We start from the raw sequence: 16,339 nt of genomic DNA, 5'->3' as shown, positions 1-16,339 counted from the left end.
GTAAGTTCATTTGTTCTTTTCTTTTTTTTGGTTTTTTGAGACAGGGTTTCTCTGTGTAGCTTTGGAGCCTGTCCTGGAACTTGCTCTGTAGACCAGGCTGGCCTCAAACTCATGGAGATCCGCCTGCCTCTGCCTCCTGAGTGCTGAGATCAAAGGTGTGTGCCACCACCGCCTGGAAACTTTTTTTTTCCCTCCTCTTCCTTTCTCCTCCCCACCTCAAAAGCTTCAAAGCCTGCCTGTCCAGCCACTCCGGACATTCCTGCACCCTCTCTGAAGACCACGCTCAGCCTATGCAGCTGTTCATAGACTTCTACTGCTCAGTCTGCCTGCCTGCTTCCCTGGGCTCTAACTCAGAGGGTATAACTCTCTCTCTTCCTCTTAACTCTTTCCTCCTGCTTCTCCTCCCAGAGCTGCCTACACACGGGAGCTTGCCTGCCTGTGCTTACATGGTTTCTAGTGTTATAACAAGACAGTCTTCTGACCTGGAAGTAGTTGTGAATGTTCTCCAGATGGTTACACATTGGGGTTAGCAGTTGAACAACACAATGAACAATGTCCTGGACAGATCTCTGATGAAGATGTGAGAATCCAATATTACGGTTTCCTTTATTCTACAATAAATCTCAGAGTTACAAGGGGAAACTGGATAAATTCTTTAAAATTAAACATAAAATTAATCATCATTTAAGTGTTTAAAGTTGTGGTTCCAGATAGAAGCAGATAGAAGAGATAATTTACTTGCCTAAGATAATATTATAACAAAGGGATAAAAATGATAGCAAAAGAAAAAAAAACTTCACTTAGTTTTAAATCTCTGAGAGAATGGATTTTTGTAGAGACAGAACAGAGTTTGATTAAAAAGTACAGACATGGGCCGGGCGGTGGTGGCGCACGCCTTTAATCCTAGCACTTGGGAGGCAGAGCCAGGCGGATCCCTGTGAGTTCGAGGCCAGCCTGGGCTACCAAGTGAGCTCCAGGAAAGGCGCAAAGCTACGCAGAGAAACCCTGTCTCGAAAAACCAAAAAAAAAAAAAAAAAAAAGTACAGACATGGGGCTGGAGAGACAGCTCAGCAGTTAGAGCACTCGCTGCTCTTGAAGAGGACCCTGGTCTGTTTCCTAGCACCCATAAGGAGGTTCCAGGGGGATATGACACCCTCTTCTGATCTGTGTGGGTACGATAAGCACGTGGAACACACACATACACACAGGAAAAATACTCATACACTTAAAATAAAAATAAATCAAAAAATCTTTTTAAAAAGTATAGACTTGCCAGGCATCAGGTGATATATGCCTTTAATCTCTGGAGGGTGTTGGAGGCAGGAGGATCAGGACTTCCAGGCAATTCTCTGCTACATAAGAAATTCAAGTCCAGCCTTGGGCTATAGAAGATTGTCTCAGTAGACCATCATAACTAATGAGTTTGAGCTCATGTATAGAGAACAAATAACACACATATCCATATTTTACCATTCGTACATCCCAAGGACTTCCCCACATGCTAGGTGCTTTTATTCTTTCTATACATATCTGAGGCTCTGGCCTCTCTAGGCAGCCAAGTTCTATACTGAATTTTATACAGGCTTAGTTTGGGAGGCTATCAGACCTGAGGACTACAGGTATAGCTCAGTGGTAGTCTAATACTCATGAAGTTTGGGTCTGAGCCTCAGTACTGCAGAAAAATACGGGGAGACCTGAGAAAGATCAGGATTCAAAATGTTTAGGACATTTAGAAATAAATTTCATGTTTAGGGAGTCTCTTCAATTTTCTGTTTTAAACACAAAGACACAGATACACACACACACACACACACACACACACACACACGGTGTGAGGGATCCAGCCTCAGCCTTTAAGTATATTAGACTACACTACAGCCCAGCCTGTGTAGGGCAAAGCAACTTGGATCTGGTAATAGAAATGCCATCGAGTTACCTAGGAAATTCAACACAAGGCCAGGATACTCAGCACTGGCACCTGCCTATTCCCAAGTTTTCTAAGCCCCATCTCTACTAACCTTGAGGAAGCAGATTCTCTTGGCAAGAGAAGGCGTCAGCACATTCTCTAGCTTCTGGGAAAGATCTTCCAGCAAGAAAAGCAGCTCGGCGGGCCCAAGCTGTACAACTTCTGTAGCCTGTACATAGAAGATGAAGACTAGCTTCAATCACGCCCTATTCACAGTACTTCTGGGGCTTTCTTGTTCATCCCTCCCAATGGTGAAGAACTGAATTTGACTTTTAATTTAAAAAAGGAAACGGGGGCTGGACAGCAGGCTGAGTGGACAAAGCACCTGCCCCACAAGCACAAGGACAAGAGTTCAGATCCCCAGTGCCGATGTAAAAGGGGCAAGGACTTCACCCACTCAGCCATCCTCCCAGAGTCCTCAGAGGCCACATCTCCTTCCACTTTTTCACTACTACTCACGTAGTGAATCATTCTGTAAGTACATGGCGAGAGACGCAATGGGTGAATGTCCCACCTAGAGTGCTCATTCATTACCTACCTACGGAGACTCTTCTATGAGCAGACTGATGAAGAAAAACTTAAAAAGGTAAAAATTCACACCATTTAAAATATTTTAGTCCGGAGAAATCCATTCTCTAGTGAAAATCCTTATCAAAAGCTACCTACTTTGTGAAAATGATCTCTCTAGTCAACTTTACTAGGAAGAACACTCTCTTGTTGAAGTTCAGATGTTAATACAATGTGGAGCACTCATCTCTACATCCTCTGTTCCACCTCGCTGACTGAAGGCAAGCAGCATACTGTGTGTACTACTGTCCTTCATCCTGCCAGTGTGTCTAGGTCAGTAGTCAACATAAAAAACCAGCCTCTATTAGTATCTATTTGATGCTGAACAGATGTTGTGAAAACGGAAAACAACAGTGATTCTTGAAGTCCTAAGAGGACTACCTGGTAACCTGCTGGTAAGGATCACAGAACCAGTTCTGTGTTTTATAACCTCTGACACACTGAGAAAACCTGTGCCTTGGGAGCAAGAGGACAAGGATGACTCCTCACCACTGCCCTCATACCGAGGCCTCTGAAGTCAGACACCAACCTTCCGTCTCGTCTCTGTCACTCCTCTCACAGAGGGCCTCCCCCTGCTGGGCGAGGGCTCTGCCACTGAGCAGTATCCCCAGATTTTAACTTCATTTTTTGCTGTCTTGTTGAGACAGAGTGTCTCTATGTTAGCCCTGGCTATCCTGGAACTCACTATGTAGACCAGGCTGGCCTTGTATCTGCCTGCGTCTGCCTCCCCAGTGCTAGGTTAAAAGTCACGTGCCATGACACCTGGGCCAACTACTTTAAATATCTGTGCTCTTGAAATATGAACCTAAAAGGTTAAGTTCTAGGATCCTAGGTTGTCACTTACTTCAGTGTGCATTTCAGTGTCTAAGATGAACTTGGTCACGAGTCCAGAATGTAGAACAGAGAAGACCTCAATGTCCAGCTCTCGGAAAAAAGCACGGTAATTCTGCAGCGACACAAATGTCTTTCCTTCCTTCCCCGTGGACTCCTGGGGGAAAGGGTGGAGCAAACAAAAGTACTAAAGTCTCAGATATCAACCTAATTAAAAATATTTTAATCCAACTTTTTTTAAATTGTGTGGGTAGGTGGATGGGATATATACATGTGAGTGCAGAGGCTCTGGAACCCACTCAGGCTGGAGCTCCTGGTGGTTGGGAGTTACCAAATGTGGGTGCTAGAAACTGTCTGAAAGAGCAGTAAGTACTTTTAACCATTGAGTGATCATCTCCTCAGCCACCCAAATTTAATTTTAATGAACATGCTAAGGTCCAATACACATTCATGTTTGATAAAGTTATAATTTCCTTACGTCATCACATTCCTGTCCCCAAATTTTCTAACTACCCCCTAAGCCACGGCACTTGCTAGAGTATAGCAATAGAAGCCAACATCTTTGGTTGTTTCTACTTAAGGATGAACTACTAGGTAAATCAAAGCATGTGGAATGGTACAGAAGGCAGTGGGTGAGCTTAAAGGCTAGGATGATCTGGTTTCAAACCTTAGCTCAAGTGTACGTCTTTTGTGGCTTAAAAACTTTTATGACATCTTATTTATTCTCTGTGTTTGTTTGCATGCCACACACATGTGGAGGTCAAGGAACAATTTGTGGAAACTGGCTCTCTCCTTCCACCACGTGAGTTCTGGGGATTGAATTTAGGTCATCAGGTGTGACAGCAGGTGCCTTTACCGTTTGAGCCATCTTGCTAAGTATATTTTGTTTTGTTTTTCTGAGACAAGGTCTTGCATGTAGCTCAGATGGCCTCAAACGTATGACCATTTTCCTGCCACAGCTTCCCAAATGCTGAGATTATAGGCCTGCACCACCACATCCAGGTCACTAAGTTTATGGTCTGGGGAAAAAAGGAGAAAGGCCACAAGAAGTATATATAAAAGAATATCATGCTAGGCATGGAAGTATGTGACTGCAATCCCAACACACAGGACACTAAGGCAGAAGGATCATGCGTTTGAGATCACCCTGGGCTACATAGTGAGACCCTGTCTGAAAAACCCAAGGCACAGGGCAGTGTATTATAACACATAATGTGATAACTACTATAAACCAGAGTTCAAAGTACCACAGAGGAGCAAAACACAGGTGTAAAATATGCAGAAGATAGTTAGAAAAAGCAGCCATCTGTGCAGCAGAAATAGGACTGTTCTACTTTGACTTCTGTGGCTATGAGAAAATACTCTCACCAAAAGTAACTAGGAGAGGAAAGGGCTTATTTGGCTTACCCTTCCAGGTCATAGTCCACCACTGAGAAAAATCAGGGCAGGAACTGAAGCAGAAACCATGGAGGAGCAATGCTTGCCGGCTTGCTCTCTAGCTTGCTTCTGTTCATACTCAGCTAGCTTTCTTAAACGACCCAGGCCTACCTGCCTAAGGATGGTGCCACCCATAGTGGACTAGGCCCTTCCCCATCAATCATCAGTCCAGACAATCTCTCAGAGACACTGCCACAGGCCAATCTGATCTGAGCAACCTGTCAACTGAGACTGCCTCTTCCAAGGGACTGTACATGGTTTCTAGTGGGACACGACAACCAAGGATTTAGAGAACAGTACAAAGTCCGCTAGTTGAGGGCCATCCATTTGCCTCTCTTCCCATTTCTTCCCTACAAAGCACACAAGGAGTAAGGCCAGCCTTATTCCCACTGAGCAGTCACAAACCTCTGTCTGTCACATATCCCATACCTTCTCTACTTGGCTTCTTCCAGATGGCACCATGTCATATTCCGAAGTATCTTCTGTTACAAGTGTTTCAGTGGAGGATGATTTGCTGTCGGCTTTTTGTTTCCTCCCCGCTGTAGTGCAAAAAGAGGAAAATGACTCAAGTAACCAGCAAGTGCGTCATGCCAAATAGAACTCCCCAAGAAGGGAGGAAGAAATTTTATGATTCAAGCTACACAACATTACACACCTTCCAATGAAAGGTCTGATAGCACGATGTTTCCAATTACTGTATAAGCACCGCTCATCAACCAACTGTGCCAGTGGCACGCTGATTTTTTTTAAACTTTCTCCTTTTTTTAAAAAAAGATTTATTTATTTATTATGTATACGATGCTCTGTGTGTACGTACGCCTGCACACCAGAAGAGGGCGCCAGATCTCATCACAGATGTTTGTGAGCCACCATGTGGTGGCTGGGAATTGAACTCAGGACCTTTGGAAGAGTAGCCAATGCGCTTAACCTCTGAGCCATCTCTCCAGCCCCTGGTCTTTTTAAATACTAATGTCACGATACATATAAGCCAATGTGGTTCAGGTAGGGGCAAGACAGGAATGTACTCACCCATCTTTCCTTTGTTTCTGTTTTTTGTTGAAATAGCAGAACTGCTCCAAGGTATCCTATCTAAAGTATCCAAGTCAACATTTGCGAAAGGTGGAACATAGTCTGGGATGACTGAAACAGAGCAGGAGTAATAAATACCAACCTCAGGGATCCAATTATCTGAACACCTAGAAACAGGCTTCCAAAATCACCACTGCAGCAGCGAATGCCAGTCATCTGATGTGGTTTGGGCACAGTGAAATGGAGCTTGCAAGAATATTATATTACAGTAACTGATTATGATCAATTAATACAAAACCATTTTCAAAAAGAACATGAAATAGCCAACCAAACAAAAAGAAACTAAAAATAAATCACTTAGAAATCCAAAGATATTAACATTTGATAACATAACTTTTTGTTTTACATACCATTGTTTTTCTTTTTTTTTCTTTTTTTTTTTTTTTTTTGGTTTTTCGAGACAGGGTTTCTCTGTGTAGCTTTGCGCCTTTCCTGGGACTCACTTGGTAGCCCAGGCTGGCCTCGAACTCACAGAGATCCTACTGCCTCTGCCTCCCGAGTGCTGGGATTAAAGGCGTGCGCCACCGCCGCCTGGCTACATACCATTGTTTTAAGATGAGGGCCTGAAGAAGGTCTATTCTCCCCAGAGAATTAAGCTGGCATTTTTTCATTTTGTTTTTGTGCCTGTCTGTCTCTATTTTTTTCCCCCTGAGACAGACAGTTTCTCTGTGTAGCTCTGGCTGTCCTGGAACTTGCTCTGTAGACCAGGCTGGACTCAAACTCACAGAGATCCACCTGCCTCTGCCTCTCGAGTGCTGGGATTAAAGGCATACGCCACCACTGCCTACCTGTCTCTCTAAGATAGGGTCTCACTATGTAGCCCTGGATGGTACTGAACTCGTAGAGATCTGCCTGCGTCTGCCTCCAGAGTGCTGAGATTAAAATTGTGTGACATTACACTCAGCCCTAAGCTGGCACAAAAAAATTGTTATTAATGTGTATGAGTACTTTGCCTATGTGTTATATCTGTGCTCCACATGCATGCCTGATACCCACAAGGGCCAGAAGATGATGCTGAATCCTGTGGACATGGAGTTATAGACAGCTCTGAGCTGCCTTGTGGTACTTCAAATCAAACTCTTCTAGAAGAGCAGCCAGTGCTCTTAACTGCTGAGCTGTCTCTCAGCTAGTGCTAGATGCTAGCATTTTAAATCAACCAGTTAAAAGTTAGAAGGAATGAAAAGACATTCATCTTTACTGCTGGTTTGTGACTATATTTAATAAAGCAAAGGTAGCTGGCTGTGGAAGCAGAAACAGGTAGATTTCTATGAGCTAGAGGCCTGCCAGGTCTACAGTTCAAGTTCTAGGATAGCCAGGGCTACATAGAGACACTCTGTCTCAAAAAAACTAAATAAATGGCCAGGCGGTGGTGGCACATGCCTTTAATGTCAGCACTTGGGAGGTAAAGGCAGGTAGATCTCAGTGAGTTGGAGGCCAGCCTGGTCTACTAATCGAGTTCCAGGACAGCTAGGAATGTTTATATAGAGAAACTCTGTCTCAAAAAGCAAAAACAAAACAAAACAAATATATAAAGGTATGCTAATAACTGAGGCTTAGGGCACAGCCCTTCTTACCTGCTAAGTACTTCTCTAGGATTTCCTGAAGTTCCACAAGGTCCTTTACCCGACTAAGAACTTTGCCCTTCATCTCAGGAGATGTCTGTTGGCAGAAGGCATTCACAACCTGCAAGGCACAAATTCTGTTCATATGTGGACATCAACCTCATTTGCTTTACTTTGCTAGGGATGAAATATTCTTTTACTACACTAAATATTTTTTTTAATATAAAGCATATGAGCCTGGTTTGGTGGCTTATATCTACAATCCCAGTAGTTGGGACGCTGAGGCAGGAGCATCACCATGAATTTGAGGCCAGTCTAGTCTACATAGAGAGATGCAGACCAGTCACTAAGACTGTCTCAATCAAAAAAACATACAAGGAAGCAGATATATCTGTGTATGAAATAGTGTATCATAAAATGTGCTAATCTGCAAGAAAATGAAAGTCTCACAGACCAGACTGGTTTTAAACTCAGTATGTGCCAAACGGCAGAGGCAGCAACGACACGCCGCCATTACCAACGTCCATAAACACCCTCTGAAAAGGAAACCGAGTCCAGAGAGGGAACAGAGGCCCGGGCAATGGGAACAGGACTTCCCAGCACAGAGGCCATGCTATGAGAAGTGGAAACGCAGGCGGCCTGGAAAGCCAGCTACACAGTGAGCGTTCTAAGTACTCTGACTGGGAACATCAGGAAGTACAGATGGTCAGCAGGGGTGGGATACGGCTGCCAGAGAAGCACAGGCATTGGTGCTTCAGGGAGACTTTTAGGGAGTTTGTGAGAGCCAAGAAGAGTTTTCTTTCGAGAGAAACTACAGATAGCAAAGTGAAACACTGCGGTAATTCTGCTCACCTCTCTGAACCAGTTGAAAGTAAGGAACGTGAGTGAACACATAAGTGAACGCTCCTTAGCAGACATGGACTCCAGTTTCTCTCCAGGTTCCAGGTCAGGGAGGAACAGAGGACAATCTGAGAAAGAACAAATGCCCCACCTTCCTTTAGCTCAAGGAAGAAGAACATGGGTCCTGCTCCAACAGCTACCTTCTTGTCCCTTAAGCTCCTATTTGAGGGCCAAGCTTCGTTTTGTCTCAAAAATCCTTCCACATTAGTGTCAAAAGAATACCTTTACTCTATGGAGGCATGCTGGAAACAGCACTTCTGAAAGGTCTGGAAGGCTATGGGGTAAGGCCATTTTTGCTGGCTGTAACTGAGGTCTCTAGACGACAGAGAGCATACAGCTCTTCTTAAGACTTAAGGTGTTTGTTTATGTCTGAGATGAAACAGAATTCTACTATGTGCTTATGTATACAAAGCAAAAACCAGCACAGTGACTCCTGGAGGTAGGTCAAACAAAACCAGAGTAATCTAGGGAAAGGAAACTCAGGTCCGTGGAAACAGTGTTATGGCTCACGACAAATTCCTAAGCAGTCTTCCTGTAAAGGCCAATGATCACAAACTGTGTGATGATGCTGTACTCCTCCCAGATTTAAACCAATGAAAAGTAAACACATACAAGTGGGAGACCAAAAGAAAAGAGAGAAAAAAAAATAGTAAAGAAGTAAAGAAGGAAAAAAAGAAAAAGTTTGCCATACAGCATTCAGCAACAATTACAAAGAGAATGACTGGTTCCACGTAAGCTCTTTTGACTGAAATTCCGTTATTACTGCAGTTCTCATCTATGAAGTTAGACAATTCCACCTCACATATACAAGTAGGCCCTTGCCAACTTTTACCAAAAGACCACAATGAAAGGATCTGAGAACTGCACCCCATACCTAAGAGACCATCAATCTCGTCCAAGTTTCCATTATGTTGTCTTGCCACACAAAGTCTCAGCAGCCGGAAATGGGAAGCCAGGCACAAAGGAGACATCGATCTAGGAAGGAAAAATCCACTCCACTTAGTACCACAGTCATTAATCCAAATCTACAGGAGCCATTTTTATAATTAAAGATAAACAGCAAGCACTCAATGAATGCTCAGGAAACAATGGCCTAAAGTGAAAGAAGGCAAAGGGTATGAGTGGTGGGTATGAGGCAGAAGTAGGAAGGAGGGACGCAGAGGCAGCAGAGGATGTTCATGGGAAGAAAGAAAAGGGCAAGGAACAGCAAAGAGCCTAGTGTAGTGTGTGCTGTCAGGCGCACACAAACCTCAGTCCCAGGGACCAAGAAAAAAAGGAATAATAACTCCAGATACAACCTTTCTTAGAAGAAACACTCTGATGCAAGGACTCCACACATTAAAAGAACTATGAAATGGAGCTGCTGAGATGGCTCAGGGCTAAGAGTGCCTACTGCTCTTGCAGAGAACCCAGGCTCAGTTCCCAAAACCTACATGGCGGCTCACAACCACCTATCACTCTAGCTCTGGGGGAGCCAACATATTCTTTTAACCTCCATGGGCTTCTTCATGCATGTGGTGCAGATACATGCACTTAGGCACACACACATTAAATAAATAAATTCATCCATCCATTAATATTAAGAGACTTTTTTAAAACAACAGGATTCCCCATGAACATTCAAAATACCAACAGAATGGAAAAGCACTAACTTTTGGCTTGATTCCTGTGAAGTCCCTTGACTTCCATCTTCTGCAGCTTCCCGAAGGAAGAGTGGTGTGAGGTTGATGACAATACCATCCTGAGTGCTGTATTCTTCCAGTCCATAGAGAGCTTTCACAGGAAATGGAAAGTCACTGGGAAGAGAACCCAAAATCTAATGTCCCAGCTGGGAGGAGACAAGGCTATGGGGAAATCGCTGGAACAAACCAACTTCATGCAAAGACAACTACGGGGAGAAGCCATAAACAGAGAACAAGTGGGAACCTCAGCAGTTCTACAGCTGGGGTACAGGGTGTCAGGGCTGGGGCCGTTAAGCTGTAGGGCAGACTTGACTCGGGGGCAAAAGTAGTGTGGAGTTTGTATTAGCCACTGAACCGATACAACCTCCTCACCAGCAGAGCCAACCAGGAAGTAAACAGCACTCACCCTTCAGGAACAGCACAGAAGTCCACCACAAAGGCATCTTGGAAATCATTGAAGATGGTCTGCCCAACCCATTCCTTCCGGGGGCAAACAAGAATGGGGCAGTGAGGGGTACATTTGCTATTACAACCCTAGACAGACTGCCACTAACCTTTCTACACCTCAGGCTCCTCGCTTCTAAAAAGGAAAGTGTAACAGACCTCCAATACTGTAAAGGAGATAACGTACAAAAAGTGCTTCCCCAGTGCCTGGCACAGAAGAGGGCTGTCAAACAAATGGTGCCAATCACCAACAACCTTCTTGTCATTTTACAGTTACCATCATCATTACGTGGAGGAGGCTCAGGAGAGCCCTGAGGTGGGTGGAATGCAAGAGCTCACACTGCAGCAGAGAGAAAGACTCAATGTATCACAAAGAAGCTCTGATGCTTTGTTGCCTTAAGAAAAGACACTCGGGGGCTGAGCGGTTTAGGAGCACTGACTGCTCTTCCAAGGACTTGGGTTCAATTCCCAGGACCCACATGGCAGCTCACAACTGTCTGTAACTCCAGTTCCAGGGGACCTGAAATTCATGGAAAAACACTAATACACATAAAATAAAAAAGGAAAGACACTTGGAATGCTCACACAAGTCATTCCAAAACTGGGGGTGAAGACATAGGACTGCAGCTAGTTCAAGGGCAGCCCGGTCTTTATAAAAGTTCTAGTTAACCAAGGCTACCCAGTGAGACCTTGTCTCAAGAACTAGCTCCCACTTGTCACCCCCAAAACAAGACACCGTTCTTACCAAGGTTTTTGGAGCCAACTTTCTTTCTTGGATCAGGTTGGCAAACTCATCATAATAAAGAGAAGAGGCCCAAGGAGAATGCTCAGTGCAAGAATGAACCAGTTGTAGCAAAGAAGTCACCTGCAGTCGGTGGAGAGAAGAGCTGTGACTCTTGGGCTGCCAACCCTTCCTAAATTTGTCTCTGCACTCCATAGCAAGTTCTCTCCAATCTCACGGCCAAAACTGTACGAGGCACTCCTGAGCCTCTTCTGCAGTCTGTCTCTTTCCAAGTATACTTCAGGTCAAAGCCAAAATGAGGCTGGAGTGACAGCCTGAGGTATGGACCGTAAGTATGGAAGGAGAGACAAGCAAGATGAAGAACACCGGATGTGTCCCAGAACGAGAAGGAGGGCGTGGTGTCCCGTGCCTACAATGCTGGCAGTTAGGAGGCAGAGACAGGAGGAACCCAGCAAGTTCAAGACCAGCCTACTCTACACAGTTAATTCCAGCCCTAGGGCTACATAACAAGACCTTATCTTTAAAAATAAATAGTTACTTGAAGACATTTTTGAAAGGAAATATACAAAATATTCTAGCCACAGACGTAGCTCTGTGGCAGTGTTTGCCTAGTATACAGAGGGCCCCTGTAAGAGAAAAGAAAACCCACACTGCTTCTGGTAAAACGGCAGTGACAAGCAGCAAGCTCCGAGAGCTGGCAAACAAAAAACCTGGCAAGAACTGGCAACAAGAAAAAAATTCTGACCATGATACAGAGACTTACCTGTGCACACTCTTCACTGCTCGGGCCAGCTCTCCCCTGGGTTGGATTAGATGGCACACTTCTAGAAACAAGTAATTTTAACTTCATTTTTGTAATATTTTATAATAATTGGCAGTAAGTTTAAGAGTTCTGGGTTCTTTCAGACAAGAATAGACACAAAATTTCATGAAGGCAGAAGAACTATTTCTTTTCTTCATATAAAATGTAGGTTACAGTGAAATAATGATCACCCCCTCTTTTTTGAGACAGGGTCACACTAGGTGGCCAGGCTTATGTCAAACTCCTGTATGCAAGTGATCACCCTGCCCCAGAACCTGGAATTCTGAGGATTTTGTAAACAAGTAAGACCAACTTCTATGTATTTTTAAGGGCACACTAAATTAATAATGATAAGAGAATTTTTTTTTTTGAGATGGTAACCTGACCATGTTGCCCAAGCCAGCTTTGAACTCCTGGCATCAAGTGAGCCTCATTCCATGTGCCCAGCTAAATAGAACATTTCTTCAGTATGCAGAATGCTCTGGGCATTGTCCAAACCATTGAATACTCTTAATAACTCTACAAAGTAAATACAATTAACATTTCACAGCCATGAAACTACACAGGCAGAAGCAGAATAAGTCACCCGACGTCATTTAGCTAATAATGGAGCCAGGACTGGACTGCAGACAAGCAGTATGGATCAGTGACCATTGTTAACCAGGCCACAGCAGCCTCTTCAGACTGCTCTTCTTCCCCTTTTCTAGCTATTAGGCTGATTCTAAGGACATTTCCTGAGCTCTTAGGAGTTTCTGACAAATCATTTCCAAGAAGCATGAACTGAACTGTACTGTCAGCTTAAAGTGGCATACCATGAAGCCCCAGCTGGTATTTTTTAGATGCTATAACTGAAGCATCTAAGAGCACGTAAGGAGGGACTCCACAAAGTAATTGTATTTGTACCAAACATGAAGCTCCAGACAGGATTAATACAGCAATAGAGAGCCTAAGTCAGAAGCAGATTCTAAACAATGAATTTCAGGACCAAGTTGAGCCTCTGTGGAAAGATTTCCAGCACCGCACCTCTAGGCAACACTATAGTTAATAACTGTGATGTAACTCTATAAGAACTGTACATGATATACACAGTCAAGATTAGAAGAGAATGCGCTGGGCAGCGGTGGTGGCGCACACCATTAACCCTAGTACTCGGGAGGCTGAGGTAGGTGGATCTCTATGAGTTCAAGGTCAGCCTGGCCTACAAAGCGAGTTCCAGGACAGCCAGAGCTGTTACACAGAGAAACCCTGTCTCAAAAAACAAAACAAACAAAACAACAACAACAAAACCCAAAAACCACACAAAAAGGGGGAAGAGAATGGGCTGCAGAAGTAGGCCAGCAGTTAAGAATGTGTGGGCTGCTCTTGCAGAGGACCTGAGTTCAATTCCCAGCACCCACATCAGTCAGCTACCATCTGCCTGTAACTCCAGCTCCAGGAGGATCTGACACCTTTAGTCTCCATAGGTACCTGCACTCATGTGCATATACCAGTCTACAAAAACATAATTAAAAATAACAAAAATAAATCCTAAAAAAGATTAGAAGAGAACATGGAGAAGAAGCAAGACATGTTTACTTCTCACACAGAGAATGTCTCGATTAGGATAATGGCTGCTACTATAACGTGCTTCTAAGGCATCACCTTGGCTAACTGATGCTGAGGTACAGAAAGCAGACTTTGTGAGTACCTGTCTTCCGCCATGATGCCGGCCATGGTGACTGCACCAATGATCCCGATGAGCTTGTACTTGAACACAGTGCTAGAGAGCTGCTTTCGTATCACCAGGTGCATTTCATCCTGCAATGTGTTCAGGACAGAGAGAGAAGAGGCTGGAGTGACAGCAGAACATACCACTACCGGAGCTAAATTCCATTCTCTAAGTCTCAGGCAGAAGATGGGAAATGGTTTTAAAGTTCAGAGACCAGTTATACAAAGCTCCTAGAACAAGGTACACACATCTAACACCAGCTGTTAGTCCTGCCATGGCAGCTGCTCTAGGGCATGAGAATCACTGTGGTGTGGCTGCACAGCTGCAGCAATGAGATACAATAACCTATTTTTAAATATGTTGATTTTGTGTGTGTGTGGGGGGGGTGCACCTCGTGTGCAGGGTAGGGGTGTGGAAGCCAGAGGACAATTTTTAGGAGTGGGTATATGATCAAACTTAGGTTTTCACACTCGGCAGCAAGTTACATTACCCACTAAGCAATCTTGGTGGACCACAATAAACCATTTAGAAATAAATTTAATCAGGGAAGCAAAATATTTACATGTTAAAATCTATAAGACACTGCTGGGCATGGGGCATAATTCTATAAGCAGAACTTCAGTTTGAAGCCAGCCTTGGCTACATACAGAAAAATATTGCTGAAAGAAATTAATGGACTAAATAATGAAAAGCTGTCCCATGTTCTTGGATTAGAGAATTTGATATACACCATGAAAAATTGTCTCCGTCAAGGCACCCTCTGATTGGTTTAATAAAGAGCTGAACATCCAATAGCTAGGCAGGAGAGGATAGGCGGGACTTCTAGGCAGAGACAGGAACTCTGGTAAGAAGAGAGGCGGGATTTCACCAGCAAGACATGGAGGAAGTCAGACATACAGTATGGAGGAGAGGTAATGGGCAACGTGGCAGAATGTAAATTAATATAAACCGGCTAATTTAAGTTATAAGAGCTAGTTGGGAAGAAGCCTAAGCTAAGGCCAAGGTTTCATAATTAATAAAAAGCCTCTGCGTCATTATTTGGGAGCTGGCAGTCCAAAAAAAGTTCGACTACAGATGACAATGTTGTTCAGGAATTTAATGCAATCCCTATCAAAATTGTAGCAACATTTTTTTTTTCAGGAATAGGAAATGTCAGACTTTCAAAGTAAGAATGTAAAATGGTGTAGCTGCTCTGAAAACTTTTGGTGGCTCCGCAAATTGTTAAATAGAATCACCAAATAAGTCAGCAATGCTGTCTCTAAGGACACACGCTGTAGCTGAAACTGAGACTCAAATAAGGACGTGAGCACAAATGCTCATCACAGCATTGTTCAAACAGCTGAGGGTAAAAACAACTTGTGTTTGTCCTCGGATAAATAAAAGAACAAAAGTGAGATACGCAGAAAATGGACTGTGTTATTGATGAAACAGGGCACAACATCAGAAAGGAAAGCAGAATGGAGAACCCTACTGAAAGCTCATAACTACTGACTCTGGTGGCCTCAGGAGACAGACCAGATGCCTAGAGCAGCGAGGAGTTATTGTTCACTGCACAGCTCTCTATACACTATGGATTCTGTACATGTGTGTTATCACCTAGCCAAACAAATTTTAAATTAAAACAAGGTGCAGGTTGTCCAAGGCCACAACCCAGTTTGAATTAGTGCCACAAGGTGGCACTATAGCTACAAGAGGTGTGAGTTATGATCCCACCCAGTAAGTTGTGTTCCTATTTCACTCTCTTTGTTAGCTCTCTTCAGCAATCAGTGACCACAATGAAGGCAAGCCTAGGTGAAGCTTGGCTTAGACACCGTGACTCCACAGTGCTCCATACAGAACCTGAAAGACATCTCACAGCAGCTGATTACAGGCTCAGACCCAGCTCTATTCCAACAGACTAAGATTTCTTCACTGTTTTTATTTTTTACAGACTAGGCTGACTCAAACTCCTGGAAATCCACCTGCTTCTCTCAGCACAAGTGCTGGGATTAAAGACATGAACCACCATGCCTGGCTGTTGGTTTGTTTTTGTTTTTGTTTTGTTCTTTTATTAGGCAGGGTCTCTTTAGGAACTGACCTGGAACTAGCTAAGTAGCCCAGGCTGGCTTGGCATTAATAATACTTTTATTTTTATTTTTTAATTTTGAGACAGGGTCTATTTTGTACTGTGGCTGGCTTAGAACTTGGTATGTAGAGCAGGTGCTGTTTCTACTGCTCCACAGGCTGGAGTAACTTAGTATGGCAAATTCTAAATAAAGAGGTTTAAAACATTCTTTCTCAAAACATGGCCTCTTACCTGGATATGGTTGCTGGTTCCAGGCTGTTGGCTAAATGCTAGTGTGCTGAGAATACAGAAGATTTTTCGTATTTGCTGAGGGGACATATTCTCCAAATAATCTAAAATTCCCTAGGAGGGGGAAAAATGCCCAAAATGAGTTCATCAGCTAATATTCTTTCTCCTTTTTTAAGACTTTTGAAAGTGTGTTTTGCCTGTATGTATGTAATGCACTACACGCATTGTTGGTGCCCAAGGAAGTTAGAGAAGAGCGTCGGATTCCCTGGAACTAGAGTTATGATCACTGTGACCCAATATGTAGGTGCTGGGAATC

The 16,339-nt window shown here is 43.7% G+C and overlaps 1 protein-coding gene across 5 annotated transcripts in view; it reads right to left on the bottom strand.

Moving 5' to 3' along the window:
• Fancd2 (FA complementation group D2) overlaps positions 1 to 16,339 on the bottom strand; it is a 70,774-nt gene that overhangs the window by 23,427 nt on the left and 31,008 nt on the right. For all 5 annotated transcript variants that reach the window (XM_015988177.3, XM_076567609.1, XM_076567608.1 and 2 more), the window contains 14 exons: positions 16,027 to 16,137; positions 13,710 to 13,819; positions 11,984 to 12,044; positions 11,224 to 11,343; positions 10,441 to 10,514; positions 10,005 to 10,148; positions 9,227 to 9,327; positions 8,305 to 8,420; positions 7,465 to 7,573; positions 5,831 to 5,941; positions 5,231 to 5,340; positions 3,378 to 3,521; positions 2,019 to 2,135; positions 483 to 611 (listed from right to left, as the gene is read on the bottom strand). In XM_015988177.3, coding sequence (XP_015843663.3) covers positions 483 to 611; positions 2,019 to 2,135; positions 3,378 to 3,521; positions 5,231 to 5,340; positions 5,831 to 5,941; positions 7,465 to 7,573; positions 8,305 to 8,420; positions 9,227 to 9,327; positions 10,005 to 10,148; positions 10,441 to 10,514; positions 11,224 to 11,343; positions 11,984 to 12,044; positions 13,710 to 13,819; positions 16,027 to 16,137 — 1,557 coding nt within the window. The remainder of the gene's footprint in view (positions 1 to 482; positions 612 to 2,018; positions 2,136 to 3,377; positions 3,522 to 5,230; positions 5,341 to 5,830; positions 5,942 to 7,464; positions 7,574 to 8,304; positions 8,421 to 9,226; positions 9,328 to 10,004; positions 10,149 to 10,440; positions 10,515 to 11,223; positions 11,344 to 11,983; positions 12,045 to 13,709; positions 13,820 to 16,026; positions 16,138 to 16,339) is intronic.

This window comes from Peromyscus maniculatus, chromosome 3 (genome assembly GCF_049852395.1).
Source record: "Peromyscus maniculatus bairdii isolate BWxNUB_F1_BW_parent chromosome 3, HU_Pman_BW_mat_3.1, whole genome shotgun sequence".
Taxonomy (NCBI): domain Eukaryota; kingdom Metazoa; phylum Chordata; class Mammalia; order Rodentia; family Cricetidae; genus Peromyscus; species Peromyscus maniculatus.
This window is presented reverse-complemented; position numbering and strand designations above follow the sequence as displayed.